This window comes from Vigna angularis, chromosome 3 (genome assembly GCF_016808095.1).
Source record: "Vigna angularis cultivar LongXiaoDou No.4 chromosome 3, ASM1680809v1, whole genome shotgun sequence".
Classification (NCBI taxonomy): domain Eukaryota; kingdom Viridiplantae; phylum Streptophyta; class Magnoliopsida; order Fabales; family Fabaceae; genus Vigna; species Vigna angularis.
In genome coordinates this window covers 18,755,227-18,777,982 of record NC_068972.1, presented here as the reverse complement: position 1 = coordinate 18,777,982, position 22,756 = coordinate 18,755,227, and the positions used below count along the sequence as shown (strand labels likewise).

Here is a 22,756-nt window from a genome sequence, read left to right as displayed (position 1 = left end):
ATTATGTTTTGATTTGTATGCTCTTTTAGCTCAAGGTGCTTTGTATTTAGAAAAACAAAATTTTTTTCTTTGTCCAATTACAATACAAGTCATGAAAGTTCTTGTGATGTTAATTTGCATGTGAATGTGTTTATGTTGGTTGAAACAAAGGACAAAATTGATTTGTGTGACATTGAGATAATAGAGTGAAAGACACACATCTTTATACACTAGTCAGCTTGAGTGAAACACTTTCTTTTGTGAGGAAATATTCCATGCATTTAAGGAAAATATTTTACCATGTTTGTTGATCCCTTATAAAGCATTTGCATCTGTCTTGTAATCTTTGTTCTGTGAGCACCATAGTTGAAGCTTGTTTTGCTAAGGCCTCATTATCTCTTGATTGGTCTTTCTACGATGAGAAGCATGATTGATTTACTTTTGTTAATTGAAACTGTTTTCTTGAGTTGTCAGACCATTGTAGTAGGGCTGTTTTGTCTAGGCCAAGTTACATTTTGCTTAAGGACAAGCAAAGTTCTAAGTTTGGAGTAGTTTGATAACGGTAATTCTTACCATTATTTGAGGTTCATTTTAGAGACAAAATCAGCTCCCTTTTAGCTTATTAATTGCTTAAATCCCCTATTTTAACTTGTTTTAGTGTTTTTTTATATTTTGGACTACAATGGTATAAATTCATCACTAATCCCCTTATTTTGTAGCTAATATTGTGCTTGGAAGAACCTCCACCAATGTATAAAGCTAAACCAGCCACAAGATCAAGCAAATCTGCAAAAAATGGGAGAAAGAAGTAATGATGCAAGAATCTCGATCCAATGTGGCATTTTGCTTGGGCGCCCCTCTAGGGGCGCTGAGCGCCATTTTGCTTCAAAAATCTCGTGCCCAGACATCCTATCCAGGACGTTGAGCGCTATTCAATTCGCACAGTTGACGCCTGGGCGCCCCATCTAGGGCGTTGAGCACCACTTTTGCTAATGTGGCAGATTAAGCTTATTTTACCCTAAAACGTGATGGGGTTTAGGTCTTTGGTTCTTTGGAAGTGCGATTTCACTGTTAGAGCTCATGGAGGCCGCGAGGAGCTTGTGGGAACATCTCCTTCTCTTCCTTTGGGTCTCCTTCTTCTTCTATCCACTATGTTTGTAAGCTCTAGGGTTCTCCATGAAAGTGGAACCATATTCATCTTGTTAGGGACTGTTGTAGCCTATGAATTCTTGTGTAATGGATGATTGATTCGTATTTATATATGTTTTTTCTATCAATTGCTAGTACTCTTGTCTCCAATCTTAAAGCTTGTATGTAATAGGAATGTTCATGACATGATTTTGGGGTTTCATGGGTTATGAGGACGTAAGATGGAACCTAGAACTGAAATAAGAGTCCTTGTGGTTCATTGATTTTAGGGATGGAAGATGATTCACATGTTGTCTTAAGATCTTAGCTCTTTAATGCGACTTTTGCTTGTTAGATTTTCTAAGGGATTGGAGTTTAATAGGAAAAAGTTAGGCTCTTTCACCGAAGGAATTAGGGCTACAATGTTTTTGTGGATTGATTTTAGTAAATTGATGGAGAGAAGATGAAATTTGCTATACACAAGAGTGAATCGGTGAAAACTAACCTTAACAATGCCATTTCATATCATTCCTAGTCTATTCCATATTCAAGTGTCTCCAATGACTAAAGTCCAACCTTGTAATTATTTGTGAAATTTTATCTTCTTTGCACTTGTTTATCAATTGATATGTTGTTTTTGAGTTTATATGAGTTGTTAATAGTGCAATTAACAAGTATTACACGAGTCTCTTGGGAAACGATACTTGGTCTTACCATTTTATATTACTTAAACGATTTGATATACTTGCCAATGAGTTAACACCCCCTTCTAGTGTTTTCCCACAACTTCAATCAAAACTCAAGGTTGGCAAACTTGAACGACACAATTGGAACTCTACCTTTGTTTGTTAGCTCTCACCAACCTTAGTACACATGCCGACCAAGATGCCCCACCTAGCCTTCACCTCGATCACCTTTACTTCCTTTGACAAGAGACAAATTCAAAAAAGAAAAGATAAGAAATGCGAGGACAAGCGTTGAGAGGATTTAAAGCATGGAAGATTGCCTAAAGTGAAATAACAGTATAGAAACAAGTTAAAATCATCATCAACTCATCAAAATCTGCCTAAACTGGTAGCACCCATAAAAGTTGACCACATCAAAAGATAAGCATGCCTAAAGTTGGCCTCATAAAAACGAAGCTCACCTAAAATCAATAGCATTTAAGCATTGGTTGAGGTTGGCAGCACTAAGCAAAAACTGCTAAAGTCGACATCACCTAACTGAGCATGCCTAAGACGACAACCTAGTATAAAGTTATACTAAAGTCCACAACAAAAGTTGGAAGACTCTTCTTACATAACTTTCGATGAGCTCGCTCAAAGGGTCAACTTACAAAGCTCGACCAAAGGAACAATCCACCTACACAATTCGACTAGAGGGTCAATCTACCTACACATCTCGGCTAGATGGCCAATCCATATAAACAACTTAGCTATAGGGCCAATCCACCTGCACAACTCAACTAGAGGAACAATCCACCTGTAAAGCTTGGTTGCAGGGTCAATCCACCTGCAAACTATACAGGTTGGCTAAGACCCGACCAAAAGATCAGACATCATCACCAAACCAAATTCACATGACTAGGGTGACTTATGTTCCTATCCAACCCAATAAACATATTAAAAGACACCTCAATAAGACACTTTAAGCCTCTTCATTTGCGTAGTCCAAATCTATGCTTATTTAGATCATATTCACATATTATAATTAATCTAGACAGTTTAGTGTGTTAATTACTATTTACCATTCCTTTATTATTTATTATACTATTATTATACTCATAAAATAAGTATTATTCTAATAGGAACATAAGTCTATTATGCATGTTAATCATATAAAAACACATAGTATTCCTCAAAGAATACTCATTTCATACATTTCACAATTACTCATACTCATTATATTTATAAATATCTTAAATTCTTTTACTGATTTGAGTGTCAAAGAATTTTTTGAAAGTGAGTCTTCTCCCTGTATAAACAAAAAAATTCATTCCCTCTAGTTCTCTCAAAATTACTGTTAAAATATTATCAAATATACAAATCTGCGTTAAAATTTGGGTAGTGTTTAAATCATCCTTATTTTGTCATTAAAATTGAATAGTGTTTAAATCATTTTGTTATTAAAATTGAATGTATGGTTAATTTTAGTGATTTCAACCGCAGGTAATATATTAATGTCTTTGATTTGGTGTTTATTTGTTCATTAAAATATTGAAAAAAATTAAAGTAAATTATTTTCTTAATTTTAAAAATGTTAAACTTATATTAATGAAGCCATTTTACTATGGTGAGTAAATATTTAAAATTGTTTAAAAATATAGTTTAGACAATAAAAGTAAATTGTTTAAATGGTTTGAACAAAATTAGTTCCTTTTGAATTATTTAAAACTATATAAACTATATTATTTTAGCCTTTTAAATTCTTTAAAATTATAAGAATTAAATTATCAAAAATCTATAATGAATTATAAAAATTATAGGAAATAAATTATATCTTTATTTCTAAAATTAATTTATGAGATCTTTAAAATTAAGAAAATATTTAAGATTATAGTTAATTGTCGCATATAAATATTAATTTTAATTAAAATGATACAATATCAGAGTATTTAAAAGTTATATTTACATTTCTAAAAAGAGATAAAAGACAAATGTAGTTTGTTACACGTATTAATAACACTAAAATGTAGCTCTGATTCTCCCTATCACACAAGGATTATATTAGGTAAAACTACATACATTCCAGGTTTTTATAGCAACTACTTTGCAGGTAAAACTCTCTTCGCAATCCTAAAGTCTGATCCACATCGAGAAAAATAACTTCAATGAAATGAAATAAAAAATGGAACATGCATTATTCTCTAATTAGTTTAAAACCAATAAATAAACGGCACCATTTTTATTAGAAAAAAAATATAAATAATACCATCAAATCATTAAAGACAAAAAAGATATCAAAGTAATTTAATTTACATAACTTAAATATTATAATATATTTTTTTTATCCGTTCAAATCAATCAAATAAAAGATATTTTCCCAAGTATAGTATATTTTTTTAATTAATTAAAGCAAAATAAGACAATACCTCTTTTGTCTTATAGCCAAATGCATTCTTAATTACGATGAATATGGAAATGAAAATAATTATATTCTAAAAGAGTATCTTTAGTTGTAAAATAAAAAAGTGGTATTTAAGATTAAGTAAAAAATTGTAGTTAAGTAAACCATGATTAGTGGGATAAACATATGTTGGCGCTGGCACCAGTCACCGAGTCAATTCACCAACTCTACGCTTTACCGGTGCTATTCACTTTATTCATCCATTCTCTCTAACCCTAAACGCTCTCCGCGTTAGGTTTTCTCTTCTTCAGATCCAATTTCGATGGCGGCGGCGTCGCGGCGGCTGCGGGACCTCCAATCACAGACGGCGAACAAGATCTGCGTTGACTGCACCCAGAAGAACCCGCAGTGGGCCTCCGTCTCGTACGGCGTCTTCATGTGTTTGGAGTGCTCCGGCAAGCACCGTGGCTTGGGCGTTCACATCTCCTTCGTCCGATCTGTCACCATGGACTCCTGGTCCGAAGTCCAGATCAAGAAAATGGAAGCTGGCGGCAACGATAAGCTCAACGCCTTCCTCGCTCAGTACTCCATCCCCAAGGAGACAGACATCGTTACTAAATACAACACCAACGCCGCCGCCGTCTACCGCGATCGGATCCAGGCCATCGCCGACGGTCGTCCCTGGCGCGATCCGCCGGTAGTGAAGGAAAACCTCGCAGCAGGCAAGGGGAAGCCGCCGCTGACGCAGACGCAGACGCGAAGAGCTAATGAGGGAGGATGGGACGATTGGGACAACGGGGGGAGTTCGGCGGACATCCGGAGCAGGTCAACTGGGGACTTCAGGAGCTTGAACGGCGCGGGTGTGCCGGCGAGGTCTAGGTCGACGGAGGACATCACGCGGTCGCAGCTTGAGGCCTCGGCGGCGAACAAGGAAAGCTTCTTCGCGAGGAAGATGGCGGAGAACGATTCGCGGCCCGAGGGGCTTCCGCCGTCGCAGGGAGGGAAGTACGTAGGGTTCGGGTCCAGTCCGCCGCCTCAGCGGAGGAACGATGCTCAAAACGATTATTTATCTGTCGTTTCGCAGGTGAATTGAATTGATTTAACTCCCCGGTTTTAGTTTGTTTTGAGAAATTGGTTCATGTTATTTAATGAGGTAGTATTTAATTGTAGGGTATTGGGAAATTATCTTTGGTTGCTGCCTCTGCTGCTCAGTCTGCGGCTAATGTTGTTCAGGCGGGCACGAAGGAGATCACTTCAAAGGTATTCTGCTTCGTCTCTCTGCATTGCATTGTATGATTCTTGCCAATGAAGATTTTTTTTTTCTATCACGAAGTGAATGTTCTAAATTACGGTTGCAGTTTGGTCGCCTATACCATGCAACCCTTGATATTGCCGGAAATTGTGGCAAATGCTGCCACAATAATGGTCTCAGAAACTCTAAAACCCGACCAACAAATATGTTTGTTTATTTGGAACTTATGTTGAAGATGATCCAACCATGCATTGCTTCGATGTGTTACTTCTTCCGAAGTTAAACGTAGTCTATTTTAAACAAAAGGCACCCCTTTTATCCTCTTGACCTGTACGAATAACTAAACAAAGAACTGAGACATAAATGATTGTCTTTTCTTTGTGTATATAGTTGGTATTGTTCTTATTAATTGAAAAGTTCATCTTGGTGTATGAGCAGCATGAATAATAAAATATTTTTCATGTAATTTTGGTGCTTTCATTTTGGCCTCGTTTCTGAGGATTGCAAATAATAATTGGGCGGCTGAGATTGCCAAATGATGTTGATAGTGTTATATGAGATGGATGAAAACTGGTAAATGTCCAAAATGATTTTAAAATAGATATTCATGCACGTTTGTGGAATTACTAAATTCTCCCTTCATGTTGTCATGTTCATCATGGCATTATGTTGTTCTATCCTCTCGCCCCAGTTGAAAGGATATTATTTCCTTGGGGCATATAAATATGACTGAAGTACGGACAGTAAATTTTGTATTCCAGTCACATAAGTGTCTTAAACTATGATCATACTCGTCAAAAGGCAGCCCACATTTTTTTGTATTAGTTATTGGGATGTAACTGCTCAAGACATCATTTTGCTACCTTATATGGAAATTATTGGCAATAGGCTACATATGACGTGTCATACTCAGAAGCTTAATTTCACTTGGCAAGTTTTGTGCCTCAGTTGACTGCTAGCATATCTGACTGTCACTTGTTCACAACTGCGTTCTTGAGGATGTGGGCTATCATTTTTCCTACTTTCTAACAAAAAAAAATGTTCCAACAACAATTTGTGGATTAGGTTAATTTATGCATGTGTCTCTTTTTCAGTTCCCAATCAATTTCATTAGTATCTATTCTACTCAAGTTTTAACCAAATGGGCACATGGGAACCTTGATTGTGGGTCCATTTACTGTTTGAAATGTTTGTCGGTTTTTTATTGAGTATCAGATTTGTTATATTATATGTGGATGTGTAAGTTTTTGGAAATAATAGACGGACAATTGAATTGCATTGCTGTTTCGAGAAACTTTAAATCACTAATGTAAATGCATACAGCTCTGTAAAGAAATTTCTTGAACTCCTATTTTAGGGCTCATGATCATTCATCTATTGGTTCTGTTCGGCCAAGGAAATGTACACATTCCTATCAGCTCATTTTATAGTTTCTTTACCTGTATGAAAATGTGTAAACTATTAAATAAAAGGTCAATGTTTCTTGCTTTAGATAAAACCATGCAAGTTTTTTTTTCCATTTTTTTTTAGCCCCAATAAGTCTTTATACTATTTGTTTCAGGTCAAGGAAGGTGGTTATGATCACAAGGTTAATGAAACTGTCACTGTTGTCACTCAGAAGACATCAGAGATTGGACAGAGGACTTGGGGCATAATGAAAGGAGTTATGGCCATTGCCTCCCAGAAGATCGAGGAGTACACTAAAGATGATACGAACTGGAAGACTGATAACTGGCAACGAAATGAGAGTGATAGAAATGGTTATTATCAGGATTTTAACCAACAGAACAAAGGCTCGAATTCTGCTCCTGGAAGAGAACAATCTTCATCAGGGCAATATAAAACTTATAGCTCAAGCTCTTTGGATGATTGGGATCACCAAGGTAGCAGGAAGCAAGAACCAGCTAAAGGATCAACTCCCTATTCATCAGGTGGGCAGTCTAGCACCTACAACTCAAGCTCTTGGGATGATTGGGAACAAACAGATTCTAGGAAGCAAGAACCAGCTAAAGGATCAGCTCCTCATAATAATGATGATTGGGCTGGCTGGGATAATGCCAAAGATGATGGATTTGATAGTTTGTACCAAGGTGCGTCTAATAAGAAAGGTCTTGGTCATAATGGAAAATCAGATGGCACTTGGACAGAGGGAGGCTTTCTCTAAGGTCTGTACATTAGGCTTCATTATCTCTCAGTAGACATGGGAAATTTTCACTCTCTTTTTTTCATGGCTTATAGTTACCTAGAAATGTGTTGACTTAATCCTAACCTTTTTCTCAAACTGATTCTTAATACCCCTTACAATTGTCTGTGAACGATTCTTGAGTACTTGAGATATTTCTGAATTGCTCAGATTCTACCATCTCCTCACTTGGTTGTTGAACAATCGTCCCTCGTAACCCAGATTTGTACTGAACTTCGTAAACTTCTAACGAATGCTACTTGTTTATGTGAATTGTGGAAAGGAGGGGACACGCTTAGCATGCTTACATTGAAATTATAATTAGCAGTTTTGTCGTGTTTTTATTATTGTTTTAATTTTACGTTTATTTACCACCGATTTAAAGTATATAATTTGAAACAGATTATAATTTGGTATCCTTCTTGACCAGGGTTAATTGGACTTGTACCAGTTTCATGATTGTTCCTTCCTTGACGAGAGATTGTAGTTTCTTATTGGTCGCAGGCACCGGCCAAACTGGGGTGCCGCGCAATGAAGGTTATTATATTTTTAGCAACTCTATTTTCCCCTTTCTTTCACGTACCCTTCCCCCCTTTGTAATTTTTTTCATATATAATTTTTTGGGAGACTAAGTTGGAGATTTAGAATCCAAAAGAAAGGGCTAATCGCCTAAGTGTCAATTCTTAAAGAGCACTGTTACTTGCGAAGTGTGATTAAACATGATTGTGACAAGGAAATTTCAGAAATGTTTTGATTTATAGCCTGTTAATTTTTCACTACTTATAATTTTATTTCCTCCATATTGAATGCCCTTCCCTCGCCTGTTTTATTATCCAATGATGAATTAAGGTATTCTTTTTGTTTTCACTTTTTGCTCTTTAACCTCAATTTTTGTTTATCAGAACAGTGTTTGGTGGAAGGGATTCATCATTATTTATGCAATGGTAAAAACAAATTGGTAATCATAACAATAACTTGTGTTAAAGCATTTTTTTTTATCTTTTACATACGATGAGAAAAATAAAAACATTTTATTTTTAATTTGGTTTTCAAAGGAAATTAAAGGATACAAAGGAACGAAGAATATATCAATTACAAGTTGATTTTAGTTATATAGTTATGAATTATTTTTTAATAAATTGAACTCATTTTCTCTTATAAATGGAAACAAAGGTCCACGTCTTTATTACGTCATTAAAATATGGAGGAACTTTCTTCGATGTCATTTAGACACTTCTATCCTTTATTAGATAAAAAAATATTTTTTATTTAACTAACTAATTAATTAAACAAAATTTTTATTGCAAAATAATAAATTTTTAAATATAAAACTTACATAATTTTTACAAAGTTATATATATTTTTTATATTGTATTATTGTATTATTTTAATAATTTTGATATTAAAATTATATACAATTTTAAAAGTGTATACATCTTTAAAATAAGATTGTTTTAATATAGTAAAAATGTAAATACTCTGTTTTTCAGTAACAAGAATATTTGCATTTTTTTTAAAAGTAGTTTTTACATCAAACAGATGTTTGAAGTTTACGTTTTAAAAAAATAGTGTTTGATGTTAAGAATTTAAAGAATCTCTCTTAAAACTGATATGATGTTTTAAAATATGAGAATCGGTTGTTTTAATATTAAAAATTTAAAATACAAATAGAATTTATATAATGAGTATTATTATTTAAAATCATATATTTCTTTTAAATTTGTTTTATAATTTTTATCTTTTTTTAAAATATTTTAATTATATGTTATTTATTTAAAGATCGAAACTTTTTAATAAGATCAAATATTCAATTTAGTAGTAAAAGAATAAGTTAGATTTTTATTTTTTTAGGATTTTGTGTTTTTTATGCATGTAAACGATTTTAGTTTGCATGTGAAACCTGAGTTTTTCATAAGATTATTTGTTAATTAGTGGTTTTAATGGTGTGTCTTGATCATGTTTTCGTCATTTATAGGAGCAAATTAAGTTTTTTGTGCATGTGAAGCAGTCCTGGGACTCTTAGAGCTTTTTGGTCATTTGTTAGGTAAGAGATACTTTAGTGTACATGAGTTAAATATTTTTTATTGAATTTAGTATATTGAACTTGATTTCTTGTAGTGCTGAGTTGTATGGTATGTCTCATTACTTGAACTAAATGTTGGTTGTGTTTAGGCTGTGGTGATTGAGGAAACTAAGAATTTAACCATTTGAGCAAGTTTTGTTTTTGAACAAAGCAGTCAGGAACACCAATTTTATCATCTGAACAGGTCTTTGGTTTCGCAAATCACAAATTTGAAGTGTTTGTTTTTTGATATGGCGTTGAGCATTGAAAGGTAGCATAGCATTGTTGAGCGCCTCTTTTGCATTCTAGTTTGATGTTTGTGTAGTAGTTCCTTATCTTATGAAAAAACTTGTATAGTTTTTCAGTGATCTTATACATATTTTATGTTAGTATAGTTATTACACCAGATAACTGTATTAATATTTAGTATGTTTGATATTTATTTGTTATGAATTATCAAAATTTATGATGTTTCATTTAATAGTTTTTATGAACATATAGGAAAAACACTAGAGGGATGAATAGTATTTTTGAAATTCTTTCACAAAACACCATCTAATAACTTGTAAGGAAAATGTATAACTATTATAAAACGTTTAGACGCTGGGTTTTCTAAGATAAGTAAACGAAAAATGTTTTGAGTAGGAAAGCGATAAACCACAAATTTTTATACTAGTTTACTCACTATGAACTACGTCAAGTTCTCTCTTAAGAACTTTTAAGGGATTCCATTAATCTTTTCTAAGATTACACAAATTTTGTCTCTCCTGGATCTCACCGAGTATTCTCACCACTCTTGTTTACGAGTATTAACACCACTCTTGGTTTCTTAGTCAACACAACTAGACGCATTTAGCCATTCCTGGATCTAATCCTAAACAATTGTTTATGTTGAGACAAAAATCGTTTAGAGAGTAGATTGTTTAAGCAACCCAAGTTTTGAAGTTTAACAAACAACATCAAATGAAATATTAGTGTAGGAAGAGCTGTTTGAAACAAACTCTTTAAATAAAAATAACAACCTATTTTATCTTTTATTTTAAATAGTTAACCACATTTTTATATTTTTCATAATTATTAAAATTTCTAGAATCTCTCATCCCACCAAAAACAATTTTCATCCCAAAAAATGTACAAAAATAAAGATTTCTTCTTATGTTTTCCTATGATCATACTTAAGAGAAATACTTATAATTATAGTTAAACAAACACAACAACACATTCATACTTTAACACATATATTATGCACACGACAATAATCACACATGACCACTAATCCATAATAAGGAGCTTTAACCAACTATGCTACCCTTCACTTCTATAATAATTTTCTTTTCTTATTTTAAATAACGACTCGCATGACTGCTACATCTTCTAGATATCTAATTTTCCTAGGTTTTATAAATATTTGTGTAACCGTTTACATCATTCTAGTACTCAATATCTCATTTTTTTCATAATAATTCAAAAATATGTTTTTTGATTGGATGTTTGTGTGATTGCTCACATAATTTAACATCCCAAATAAAAGTATTAATACTCGATCATCTTAGTACTTAGACATTTGTTTTTCAATTTCAAAATACCAAAGAAATAAATATATTTTCAAAATTAAAAATATCAGCATTTTCAAAGAAAAAGTTCGATTCTAGAACTATGATGTCCTTAATTTTCCCTTTTGTATAAAGATATGTAACAACAAGGTAATACTTGATAGTCCAAAATTTTCAAAAAATATTTTTAGTTCTTTTGTGCAACCTTTTATTCTTATTTTTGAAATAAATAAATATATATTTAATTAAGAATAATGTTTTAAGACAAACACACAATAGATATTAATACCTTTTCTATAAATCTAGACTAAAAATCTAATCTTGCATACCACATTCTTATCTTATGGTTTTTCTAAAGTTTTTTAAAATAAATTATAATAATGTCTCTCAATAAAAATTATGTTTCTGTTCGCTGTCCTAGATTTCGACCGCATATAACATGTTGGGCTTTTAGAACCATGCTCACTATTTACAACAATTTGAAGTGAAACATTCACCATCCTTATAAGTTTTGAGTGTTTCATCCTACACCTCCAATATATCTCATCCTGCACATCCAAAAATTCTATTTTTAACCTTCTGACATCTCATCATTATCCTACACCTTTAATTTTATAAAAAATTTTACTTTTAATTTTAATAAATATATTTTTATTTTATTTTCTTTTTCTTGTTAAAAAGACTCTATACCACCTTAATAATAATTAAATTTAAAATTCTAATATTATTTAATATAATTTTATATTAATAATTATTAAAATATAATTTATATTATAATAATAGTTATATTAAAAATATAAAAATAAAATAATTAAAATAAAAATAATAACAAAAAAGTAAAATTATATTAAATAAAATATTTAATATATTCAAATACATTAAATTATATTGATATATTAAATTAAATTAAATAATTATTAAAATTTAAATAACAAACAAAATTTTAAAACAATTATTTATCAAATAACAAATAAAATTATATTAAATAAAATATTTAAATATACTAAATTATATTAAAATATTAAATTAAATTAAATAATTATTAAAATTTATATATAAAATAAAATTTAAAAACCATCGGATATGGATATCCGATTCATAACTCATGGGATATCTATATCCGATTAAAAAAATTTTCAAAATTTTATTTTTTTTAAATTTTAATAATTATTAAATTAAATTTAATATTTTAATATAATTTAATATATTTAAATTAAATATATTAAATATAATTTAATTTCATTATTATTTTTCAATTTTCTTAATAGAACTATTTTAAAAATATAAATTATATTTTATTAATTATTAAAATATAAAAATATAATAAGTAATATTATAGTTTTTATTTAAGTTTAATATTTATTAAATTTTAAATAAAAAGCAAAAGTATTAACATATTTTATAGATTTTAATATATAAATAAGTGTTTTAAAATTTTCATTTTTATTTAAAATTTAATAATTATTTAATTTATGTTAATATTTTATTATAATTTAATATATTTGAATATATTAAATCAAATTTATTATTATTATTATTTATTATTGTTATTATTATTATTATTATTATTTTTATGTTTTTAATATAACTATTATTATAATATAAATTATATTTTAATAATTATTAAAATATAAAATTATTTTAAATAATATTTAAATTTTAAATTAAATTAAATTAAATTATTATTAAGACAATAAAGATTGTTTTTAATAAAAAAGAAAAGAAAATGGAAAAATATTTATTAAAGTTAAAAATAAAGTTTTGAAAAAGTTGGAGATGCAGGATGAAATGCCAAAAGGTTAAAAGTGGAATTTTTGAAGGTGCAAGATGAGATATTGGAGGTGTAGGATGAAACACACATAAATTTTAGAACAAGTATACCCATGACATGCATTAACGGGCCAGATGGATCGGTCCAAAACACTTCTCAAATTTTATATATACTTTTTTGGGTGTTGCTTCCTCCACCACCCAAAGTGCTCCTGTACCTTATCACTATTTTCTTTTATTCCAAAAATACTCTACACCTCTCCACTATTTTCTTTTATTCCAAAATTACCCTACACCTCCCCACTATATTCAATAATCTTTCTCTTTCTCTCTCCACATTAATGGAGCATTCACATGGTTCAGATTTAAATTTGTGATATATTGCAAAATTTTATTTACACTTTCTCTTAAATAAGCTTGATTCAATCTTATTTTCATTGTTCAATATATATATTTTTTTTCAAATCACTTAATAAATGGTAAAAATTTGTTCTAAATTTCTAGAAAAATGTTTATATATATATATATATATATATGTGTTTTTTTAACATTTAATATATATAATTTTTAACATTATATTATGTTTTAACTTACCGACATGTTTGATTCAAATAACTTGAATAAAGTATTTAATTTATTAGATAAATAATATAAAAATATTATTAAATACTTAAAATATAAAAGAAAAGTTATTTGTTAAAGATTTGATATTTATTTAGTTCTTTCGTCATTATAAAGTTAGTATATAATAATAATAATAATATATTATTTACTATTAATATTATTATGTTTATTATTTTGTATTTGCATCTAACCTTTAAGTTTATAAAATGGAAGTGGTAGAAGCACTAATATTGAAGTTTCCTCTCAATTTTATATTTTGCAATATATCACAAGTTTAAATCTAAGCCATATGAATGTTCCATTAATGTAGAGAGAGAAAGAGAAAGATAATGCTCCATTAATGCAGAGAGAGAAAGAAAAAGATTGTTGATGATAGTGGAGAGATGTAGGGTATTTTTGAAATAAAAGAAAATAGTGGGGAGGTGTAGAATATTTTTGGAATAAAAGAAAATAGTGGGGAGGTGTAGAAATACTTGGGGTGGTGGAGGGAGCAATACCCTACTTTTTTTTTTATAATTCTTTTTAAATTTAATTAACTTTATTATGTCAGTTTTACCATTTATTAAAATACTATCCAGAGTAACCTTATAAAAATTAATGTGATTTATTTTTATTACTGTTTTTATCTACACACTTTTCATAACTATTATAATATTATTTATTTTAATTTTTTTTCTTAAATTGTAATAACTATTGTTTTGTCATTACAAAAATGTGCATACACAATAATGTAAAACCTTTTAATTCCGTCCTCACGTGTTTCCATGATATGAAAGAGTGAGGAAAGACCCTTGTCTTGAGGAGTGAGTGAAAAAGTGTTCCCTAATTCAAGCCCGCCAGGAAAAATTCAAATCTACAACCGTTCAAACACTGTTAGCAACATCCAACGGTTCCTAAGAGGTCTTGGAACATTCTGGAAAAGGACTCACAAACCCTAACAAAGGGGAAATGTTTCCTATATATATATCCCACACTTACTCTCCATTCTCCCTCTTCGTTCTCAACTTCGAAACCCAGCCGCGGTTCTAAACCTCTCGGATCTCTCTTCATCAGCCGACACAACATCAAACTCAGCATGGCCGGCAAGGGTGAGGGTCCAGCCATCGGAATCGATCTTGGAACCACGTACTCCTGCGTTGGTGTCTGGCAGCATGATCGCGTCGAGATCATTGCCAACGACCAAGGTAACAGAACGACACCGTCTTATGTCGGGTTCACCGACACCGAGCGTCTCATCGGTGATGCCGCCAAGAACCAGGTCGCCATGAACCCTATTAACACCGTTTTTGGTAAGTTCTTTTCCTTCAGTCGTATAGCTATGATACCAAGATTCATTTTTACTGCATGTTTATCGTTTAATGTAGATGTTCTTGTTGGTGTTATGCTGTTTTTTTTGCTTGCGTGTGTGACTTGGATTGGACAGTTGATTTTTAGCTTCTTTTTTTTTTACTTTTTTTTTTCATATTTTTCCTTTTCTTTTTAGTTTGCCTATGCATGTGCCTGTAAAATCTTTACTTTGCTGTGCGTGATGCGATTTTGATGGATATTGTTCCTGTTTTCTAGTGCTGAATACTGAACGATAATTGAGCTATCTTGCGCACCTTTTCTTACTGCAGATTGTTATGTGTTGTAGTAGTCGTGACGTGAACACATGTTGCTCCTGTTAGATTATAAGGGGTTTTGGCCGTGCGCTTGGTTATGTGCATGTGTATAAAGAATGTGTGTTTTTGATGAAAATTACATGTTCAGAAGGGTCCGTGATTTGAATGCATCATGAATTTGTTTAGGGAATTGAGTTTCTTTAATAAATTAAATCAGCATATATACTTCACTTTTTTTTTCTTTGGAGAACTTTGATGTTTGGGGATTGTGCACCAGTGGTTTTTGACTTGGAAGGGAAAATAAATATCAAATGCTTGTGAAAAGTTTATTCACATATGATATGACCTTCATTTTGACCATAATTTAACTGTTTTGACTAAGTAAAGTTTTCACGTTATTTTCCCTAAAATTCGGCTATTGAAATGTCCTGGTCCAGGTCGGGTTTTTTTTAGTATTTAGTCGTTCCTTTTACTGTAGAGTAGACCGTGGCTTGTGTGTTGACAGCTTGTATTCGTTAATGTGAATTACAGTGCACATGCTTATATGTTTTCTTTCTGTCTCTTACAGATGCCAAGAGATTGATTGGTCGTAGGTTCACCGATGCCTCTGTTCAGAGTGATATTAAATTGTGGCCTTTTAAGGTGTTTTCTGGACCCGGTGATAAGCCAATGATTCAGGTTAACTACAAGGGTGAAGATAAGCAGTTTTCCGCTGAAGAAATCTCTTCTATGGTACTTATGAAAATGCGTGAGATTGCTGAAGCTTATCTTGGCACTACGATAAAAAATGCTGTTGTTACTGTCCCTGCTTACTTTAACGATTCTCAGCGTCAAGCTACCAAGGATGCTGGTGTTATTGCTGGTCTTAATGTCATGCGTATTATCAATGAGCCTACTGCTGCGGCTATTGCTTATGGTCTTGACAAGAAGGCTACCAGCGTCGGTGAGAAGAATGTGTTGATTTTTGATCTAGGGGGTGGTACCTTTGATGTCTCTTTGCTAACCATTGAAGAGGGTATCTTTGAGGTGAAAGCCACAGCTGGGGACACTCATCTCGGAGGTGAGGATTTTGATAACAGGATGGTGAATCATTTTGTTCAGGAGTTCAAGAGAAAAAACAAGAAGGATATCAGTGGCAACCCCAGAGCACTTAGGAGGTTGAGGACTGCTTGTGAGAGGGCAAAAAGAACTCTGTCCTCCACTGCCCAAACCACCATTGAAATTGATTCTCTGTATGAAGGAATTGATTTCTATTCCACCATTACCCGTGCAAGGTTTGAAGAGCTTAATATGGATCTCTTCCGGAAGTGCATGGAACCAGTTGAGAAGTGTTTAAGAGATGCTAAGATGGACAAGAGGACTGTCCATGATGTTGTTCTTGTTGGTGGTTCTACCAGAATTCCCAAGGTTCAACAACTTCTGCAGGATTTCTTTAACGGGAAGGAGCTCTGCAAGAGCATCAATCCTGATGAGGCTGTGGCATATGGTGCTGCTGTACAAGCTGCTATCTTGAGTGGTGAGGGTAACGAGAAGGTGCAAGATCTTCTCCTGCTTGATGTCACCCCACTCTCTCTCGGGTTGGAAACTGCTGGTGGGGTTATGACTGTCTTGATCCCCAGGAACACTACAATCCCAACAAAGAAAGAACAGGTTTTCTCAACCTATTCTGATAACCAGCCAGGTGTTTTGATCCAGGTTTATGAAGGTGAGAGAACAAGGACCAGAGATAACAATTTGCTGGGTAAATTTGAACTTTCGGGCATTCCTCCTGCACCCAGGGGTGTTCCTCAAATCACAGTGTGCTTCGACATTGATGCCAATGGTATCTTGAATGTCTCTGCCGAAGACAAAACTACTGGCCAAAAGAACAAGATCACCATTACCAACGATAAGGGTAGGTTGTCAAAGGATGAAATTGAGAAGATGGTGCAAGAGGCTGAGAAGTACAAGTCTGAAGATGAAGAGCATAAGAAGAAGGTAGAAGCAAAGAATGCATTGGAGAACTACGCATACAACATGAGGAATACTGTGAAGGATGAGAAGATTGGAGGAAAGCTTGACCCAGCTGACAAGAAGAAGATCGAGGATGCTGTTGAGCAGACTATCCAGTGGCTGGACAGCAACCAACTTGGAGAGGCAGATGAGTTTGAGGACAAAATGAAGGAATTGGAAAGCATCTGCAATCCTATCATTGCCAAGATGTACCAGGGAGGTGCTGGTCCAGACATGGGAGGTGGAATGGACGATGATGTGCCTGCTGGTGGAAGTGGTGCTGGTCCAAAGATTGAGGAAGTAGATTAAATTTAGTTAATGCCTCTGCTTGATTTGAAGTATTTTGTTTTTGGATAATCGTTTCACTTTTATTTGTTGAGACATACAAGCTTTTAAGCTTGTGTTGTGTTATGGTTGTTCAGTATTTATTTATCATGTTTTGTTGTGAGTTTATAATACGGATCACGGTTTCTCTGTTCTGGTTCATTATGGATGACTTAAGACCTTCTCAGATGGGTTAGTTAGTGTACATTTTCACTGAGGCATCACATTCAGAGAATGTTCCTTCTTAAATTAAACATCATGTTAGCAGGGTATTTGTTCCGACCTTGTGTTCAACTTGATAACCACTAAAATCGTGGTATTTTCACACTCAAATTTCTTTAATATCCTTATTTCTTGTTTTCTTTTTTTACGAACGCAAAAGTTTAATTTGTTTTAGGTTTAATAGGTTCGGAGTTCCTTATATATATGTGGGTTCGTTTCAATTTTGAAAGTGATCAATTTAGTTCTTAATTTAACAAAATTGAGTCAATAATATCTTTTCCATTAAATATAATGGACGGCGTTAATTTTTTAAACATGTGACATGTTGAGGCATCCTTTTATTTGCAGGTGGCACAGTTTTATTTGAAGGATGCTTCAACAAACCTATTAAACTTTTGTTTTATGATCATTTCATTTCTACAAATGTTGAAAATATCTTGACATTGACAAAATTCGGTTTTCTTGACGAAATTATAGATTCTATCGCCTCTTATTTTTAAGTAAAATAAATATCTGAGTAAGAATAATCATTTTCTATACCTATTTAGGTGAAACAAAAGAAGTATAATAATGAGGTATTGCTTCAAAAAAAAAAAAACTACTGTATGTTTTCGCGGCAAAATTATTAGACTTTATAGTAATTAGTATAAGTTAAATATGTAAAATTAAATTTGAATTTTGTTTTTATATGAAATTTTGATACTTCAAACAAAAAAAAACTACTGTATGTTTTCGCGGCAAAATTATAGTCATTAGTATTTTAGTACGTGTAATACAGAAGATAACATTTATTTAAATGAAATTTATACTAACTATTTTAATACATATATTATTTGCAATCATAGTAAATATTTGAACAATCATAGCACACTTGATATAAATAATACTATTTAATTATTAACTATTTTAATAAGATAGATTAAAAGGGATAAGAAGTCAAAATGATATACTAGTAAATATGAAAGGAAAAGAGTGGTTCCAAATAGTTGGAATTTTTTTTTTACTAGTTATGAAATAAACTTTGTATCTGAAATTTATATACATTTAAAAATACAAAATTAAATGCTAAAGACGCGTACCAAAATGCCCTTTAAGGAATACTCTCATTTACCATAAAGTTGTAAGATACAAAAATGCCATAATTAAAGAGTACTTTATATGCTAATACCCATAATTAAAATATTTTAAAAATGTTTTAGCCAATAAAGAAATTCATTGTATAATACTATAGCATACATATTTACTTAATTTTTAATAATTATTTCACTTTAATTATGTAAATTATATTGTAATTAAAATGTGTCAAATACATTTTTTAATAAAATAATACTCGTACGCATACCTTATATCTTTTAAGTAAACATTCCATTTAAACGTGTAATGTTTATATTATTTTTTTATAAAAATATTTCTTTTAATTTTTGTCTATAATCTTTAACTCTAATATTTCAATACTTCATTTTTTAATTCTTATCAACATGGCATTTCAAAATAAAAAAAAATACAGTATAAATAAAAAAAATCAGTATAAATACATTTCTATAATCTTTTTTAATTCTTTAACTTTTAATTCTTATCAAAATAAAAAAAATCACTTTATTAAAAATATAAATAAAAAGTGAATGACATCTATTAAACACAGAAGAAAAAATAATATCTTCATAAATAAGAAATGTGAATGAATAATTTGATAAAAAAACATAAGGAAATTAAATACTTATTTTTTATAATCATAGCCTAAAAAAGGTGATAGTGTAATTTCTTCGTATTTTTACTATTGTTAGTTTTTAAAAATACTAAAAATATATCTTAAAATTAAAGATGAAAAATGACAGCTGAAAGACATTAAGTTATGAAAGGCATTAAGTTAAAGAAAATCTAATATCGATAAGATTATATACAATAAAGTTGAAACAAACAAGGTGTTGGTCAGGAGTAAAATAAAGATGAGATTATCCGTGCTCTAATTTACAAATTCAATAATGACTGGTTACGCTTTTGTTGCAGAGTCAATGACAACACCAAAATTTTACCCCAGCTGAAAGTAATGGATTCAACTAGACTTAAAGGTTCAAATTCATCACAAACTTCAAAAACAAAAATTGAAATTCATCACCTTCATCTAGACATAAAACAAATTCTAGTTTCCACTGTGACCACATCAAAACCTTCATAAGAAAAATCCACATTTCAATGAATGAAATATCAGAGAACACGATAGCAAAGGAAACCAGTATTCAGAAGCATAGGACCCCACATATCCAAAGCATACTAGCATCGCCGTGATTATAAATTACAGTTGCTGCTACACCATGATTCTTGACATTGCAAGATGCAGCAGCAGTTGCAGTGATTAGAAAAGTATTCATGTTGCTGCAATTGCAGTTGCAGGCCAGAATAATGGTTATCATTAAAGAATGGATGGTAGAATATACATGACTGCTTACAATGAAGAAGCAGAGCAATTAGTGGAGGAAAAAACTTATATGGAAATACATTTGTATTATAGAATGAACAGTATGGTACAAAGTTTAGCAGAACAATGAATATCGGACCATGCTGGAAATAGCCATGTATTTTTTAGTAAGTGCCTAAATCAAGTTAACATGAGATCATTGGCCACATTGGGGCGAAGGCAGACACGAACTTCATGTTCTTCAGATCCTGGAAGAAGTTTAGGCACCGTTATCTCAAGCACAGAACCTGGCCCATCATAGTAAGCTTCTATGTTGGCATCTTCAGGAATTCGAGTTGGAAGTTGGATTTCACGAACAAACTCTCCAGGAGGGCAGTGCTCTGACAATGGCTCTGTAAGCTTGAAGGTTCTATCGTTTCTGGTGATAAATGGCTTGCGAGATATGCTCACACAAGAAACCTTTATGATGCCGTGAGTGACAGTATTCCTCCAAGTAACTTTCACACTGGGAAGATCAACGAATGGCAGACTGATAATGATCAAGTAACCTTTTTCATCCTCATAAATAGTTTTTGAAGCTGTAACTGGTCCACTCACATTCTTCATCACCCCACTGAAGTCATTCAGCCAAAGTGATTCGCTTGGGTGCATTACCAAATCTGGAATCCGATCAGATGGAGGATTAACTGCCAAGCAACATTCTTCATCATTCCCATATAAGAAAAAGTCCTTCCTTTTCTTGCTGCTAATAGAAGAAGACAGGTTTATCCCATCAGCATTCCCGATGTTAGATAGATGAGTTGATAAATTTAGCACAGATCCATTAAGCAGCTTCTTTGGATGGGGATTTGGAATACCCTTGATCAGAGGAAGGGGTCTCTCAAGCTCAAAGTCTGTGTTGGGAAGATTCCTCCATGAACTGAAATCACTAGCTTCTGGTGGGATTGTGAAGTTCAAATCACGGCCTGTGAGTTCAATCCACTTCTTCTGCTCATCCTTATCAAGATTCATAAGATTGGGTGCCGGAACAACCTCAATGCCATGCAAACATTGAGGATTTGAAAGCCCTCTGTAATGCTTTCGTTGCATACGGTGGGACCGAACAAAACCCCGGTCGGCGCTGAATGGAAATGGACGCTCCCCTTGACGGGAATGCCCATTCATGTAACTCCTCAACTGCATCTTACCCAAAGCATTCTCCGGCCTCTCCTTGAAAACCCACATGTACATGTTTTCCATGTCGTGTTGAACCATGAAAACATCAAGCTTGATGTCGGACTTATCGAACCCTGAAACACCATTGCTGTCCCTAACAACCTTGGCCTTGGACTTCTCAAGCAATGCTGGCTTGAAGTAAAACCTGAAGAAAAACCAAGCACCCCATATGCTATCAAGCCGCTTGGCGCATTTCCTTCCAACTTTTGGGAGTTGGAGGAAGCTCTCAGCCTCATATCCTTGAGCACCACCAAGACCAACATCCAGCACTGTATCAGAAGGGTCAGGATTCCATGGCTGTGGAGGGGGACTGCGCTCAACCGAGAGGGGCAAATTGATATCAGGTGGACATGAGAGTGTGATTTTGCCATTCATATCCAGATCCAGTTCCTGATGAGAAGAAGGTGCACTTGAATCCATGGACAAGAGTGTGGAGGGATGATGATTCTCCAATTCCATCGAAAGACAACATGTGAGAAGTGAACCACCCATTGGATTGAACTACCTCATCAGTTTGATGAGTTTTGCTTCTGGTCGGTTCATTGTTGCCATTTCAAAAACAATTGAACAAAACAACCTTATAAACACCGTCATCATTCATATCAATCCCCAAACCAATATCAAACACTCCATTCCCATTCTTTTATTAAAAAAAACCTAGCTTACGAATAAGATAACACAATCCTAACACACCCACCAAAGAAAAATAAAAATTAAACCATACAATACAAGATACCAATAACGCTATCAATCATAAAAATCCTACCTTTTACCATGGATTCAATTTCAAAACTGAAACTATACATCTTTTTACACAACTACAATTCTTAATCATTTTCCAAAATATATTTAATTTTAAATTAGAGACACCCGAAAAGAAAATCGAATGAGATCTTCAAGGAGTACCTCTGGCAATAAGCATCGAAAAATGAAAAAGATGAGGAAGCAGCAATGGCTAAGATGGTGGTCTTCTCCATCGTGTCAGCCATACCATTGAATTCTACCCTAGACTTTTCTTTCTTTTTTTTTTTCTTTTTTTTTTTCTTTTAAGAAGGAAAAGAAAAGAAAAAAAATACTATGTATTGGTGAGGCGGTGAGTGTGAAAAGGAAACAGAGAGAAAGGAAGAAGCAGAAACGTAATGAAGCGTCTCACTGGAGCAAGAACCACGAAACAGGTTCCGTAGGTTAAACTAAAGCCTGCATTGACAGTGAACCGGGCCTGTTGGACCAGCCTGCCTTCCTTTGTCCATCACTACTCGAAAAAGACTTTTCTTTTTTAACGGCCAAAATATTAGCTTAGATAAAAATTAAATAACAAAGATTTTTTATATATATTTAATTTCTTCTCTTAGAGAAAATATATTCTGTGT

The 22,756-nt window shown here is 32.6% G+C and overlaps 3 protein-coding genes across 4 annotated transcripts; 2 read left to right on the top strand and 1 right to left on the bottom strand.

Annotated features, from left to right (window-relative positions):
• Nucleotides 1-4,364: 4,364 nt before the first annotated feature.
• LOC108326241 (ADP-ribosylation factor GTPase-activating protein AGD7) lies at nucleotides 4,365-8,365 on the top strand. Of its 2 annotated transcripts, XM_017559620.2 has the most exons (4): nucleotides 4,365-5,257; nucleotides 5,344-5,433; nucleotides 6,987-7,590; nucleotides 8,038-8,365. In XM_017559620.2, exons 1-3 carry the CDS (start codon nucleotides 4,496-4,498, stop codon nucleotides 7,587-7,589), a joined length of 1,455 nt encoding a protein of 484 aa, XP_017415109.1. In that variant the 5' UTR covers nucleotides 4,365-4,495; the 3' UTR covers nucleotide 7,590; nucleotides 8,038-8,365. The 2 variants fall into 2 exon arrangements, with proteins under 2 accessions (XP_017415109.1, XP_017415110.1); XM_017559621.2 differs by lacking the exon at nucleotides 8,038-8,365 and having other exon boundaries at nucleotides 6,987-7,777.
• A 6,224-nt stretch (nucleotides 8,366-14,589) lies between these two features.
• Nucleotides 14,590-17,695, top strand: LOC108325995 (heat shock cognate 70 kDa protein 2). Its single transcript, XM_017559189.2, has 2 exons — nucleotides 14,590-14,905; nucleotides 15,786-17,695. Exons 1-2 carry the CDS (start codon nucleotides 14,692-14,694, stop codon nucleotides 17,516-17,518), a joined length of 1,947 nt encoding a protein of 648 aa, XP_017414678.1. The 5' UTR covers nucleotides 14,590-14,691; the 3' UTR covers nucleotides 17,519-17,695.
• A 2,542-nt stretch (nucleotides 17,696-20,237) lies between these two features.
• Nucleotides 20,238-22,547, bottom strand: LOC108326453 (uncharacterized). The gene is made up of 2 exons (XM_052875386.1): nucleotides 22,293-22,547; nucleotides 20,238-21,916 (listed from the first exon to the last, which is right to left on the bottom strand). The coding sequence occupies exon 2, from the start codon at nucleotides 21,876-21,878 to the stop codon at nucleotides 20,352-20,354; it is 1,527 nt and encodes a 508-aa protein (XP_052731346.1). The 5' UTR covers nucleotides 21,879-21,916; nucleotides 22,293-22,547; the 3' UTR covers nucleotides 20,238-20,351.
• Nucleotides 22,548-22,756: the final 209 nt, after the last annotated feature.

Coding starts and splice junctions, on each gene's coding strand:
- LOC108326241 (XM_017559620.2), top strand. CDS start 4,496: ATGGCGGCGGCGTCGCGGCGGCTGCGGGACCTCCAATCACAGACGGCG. Junction 5,258..5,343: donor ATTTATCTGTCGTTTCGCAG/GTGAATTGAATT, acceptor ATTTAATTGTAG/GGTATTGGGAAATTATCTTT. Junction 5,434..6,986: donor CGAAGGAGATCACTTCAAAG/GTATTCTGCTTC, acceptor TATTTGTTTCAG/GTCAAGGAAGGTGGTTATGA.
- LOC108325995 (XM_017559189.2), top strand. CDS start 14,692: ATGGCCGGCAAGGGTGAGGGTCCAGCCATCGGAATCGATCTTGGAACC. Junction 14,906..15,785: donor CCCTATTAACACCGTTTTTG/GTAAGTTCTTTT, acceptor TGTCTCTTACAG/ATGCCAAGAGATTGATTGGT.
- LOC108326453 (XM_052875386.1), bottom strand. CDS start 21,878: ATGGGTGGTTCACTTCTCACATGTTGTCTTTCGATGGAATTGGAGAAT.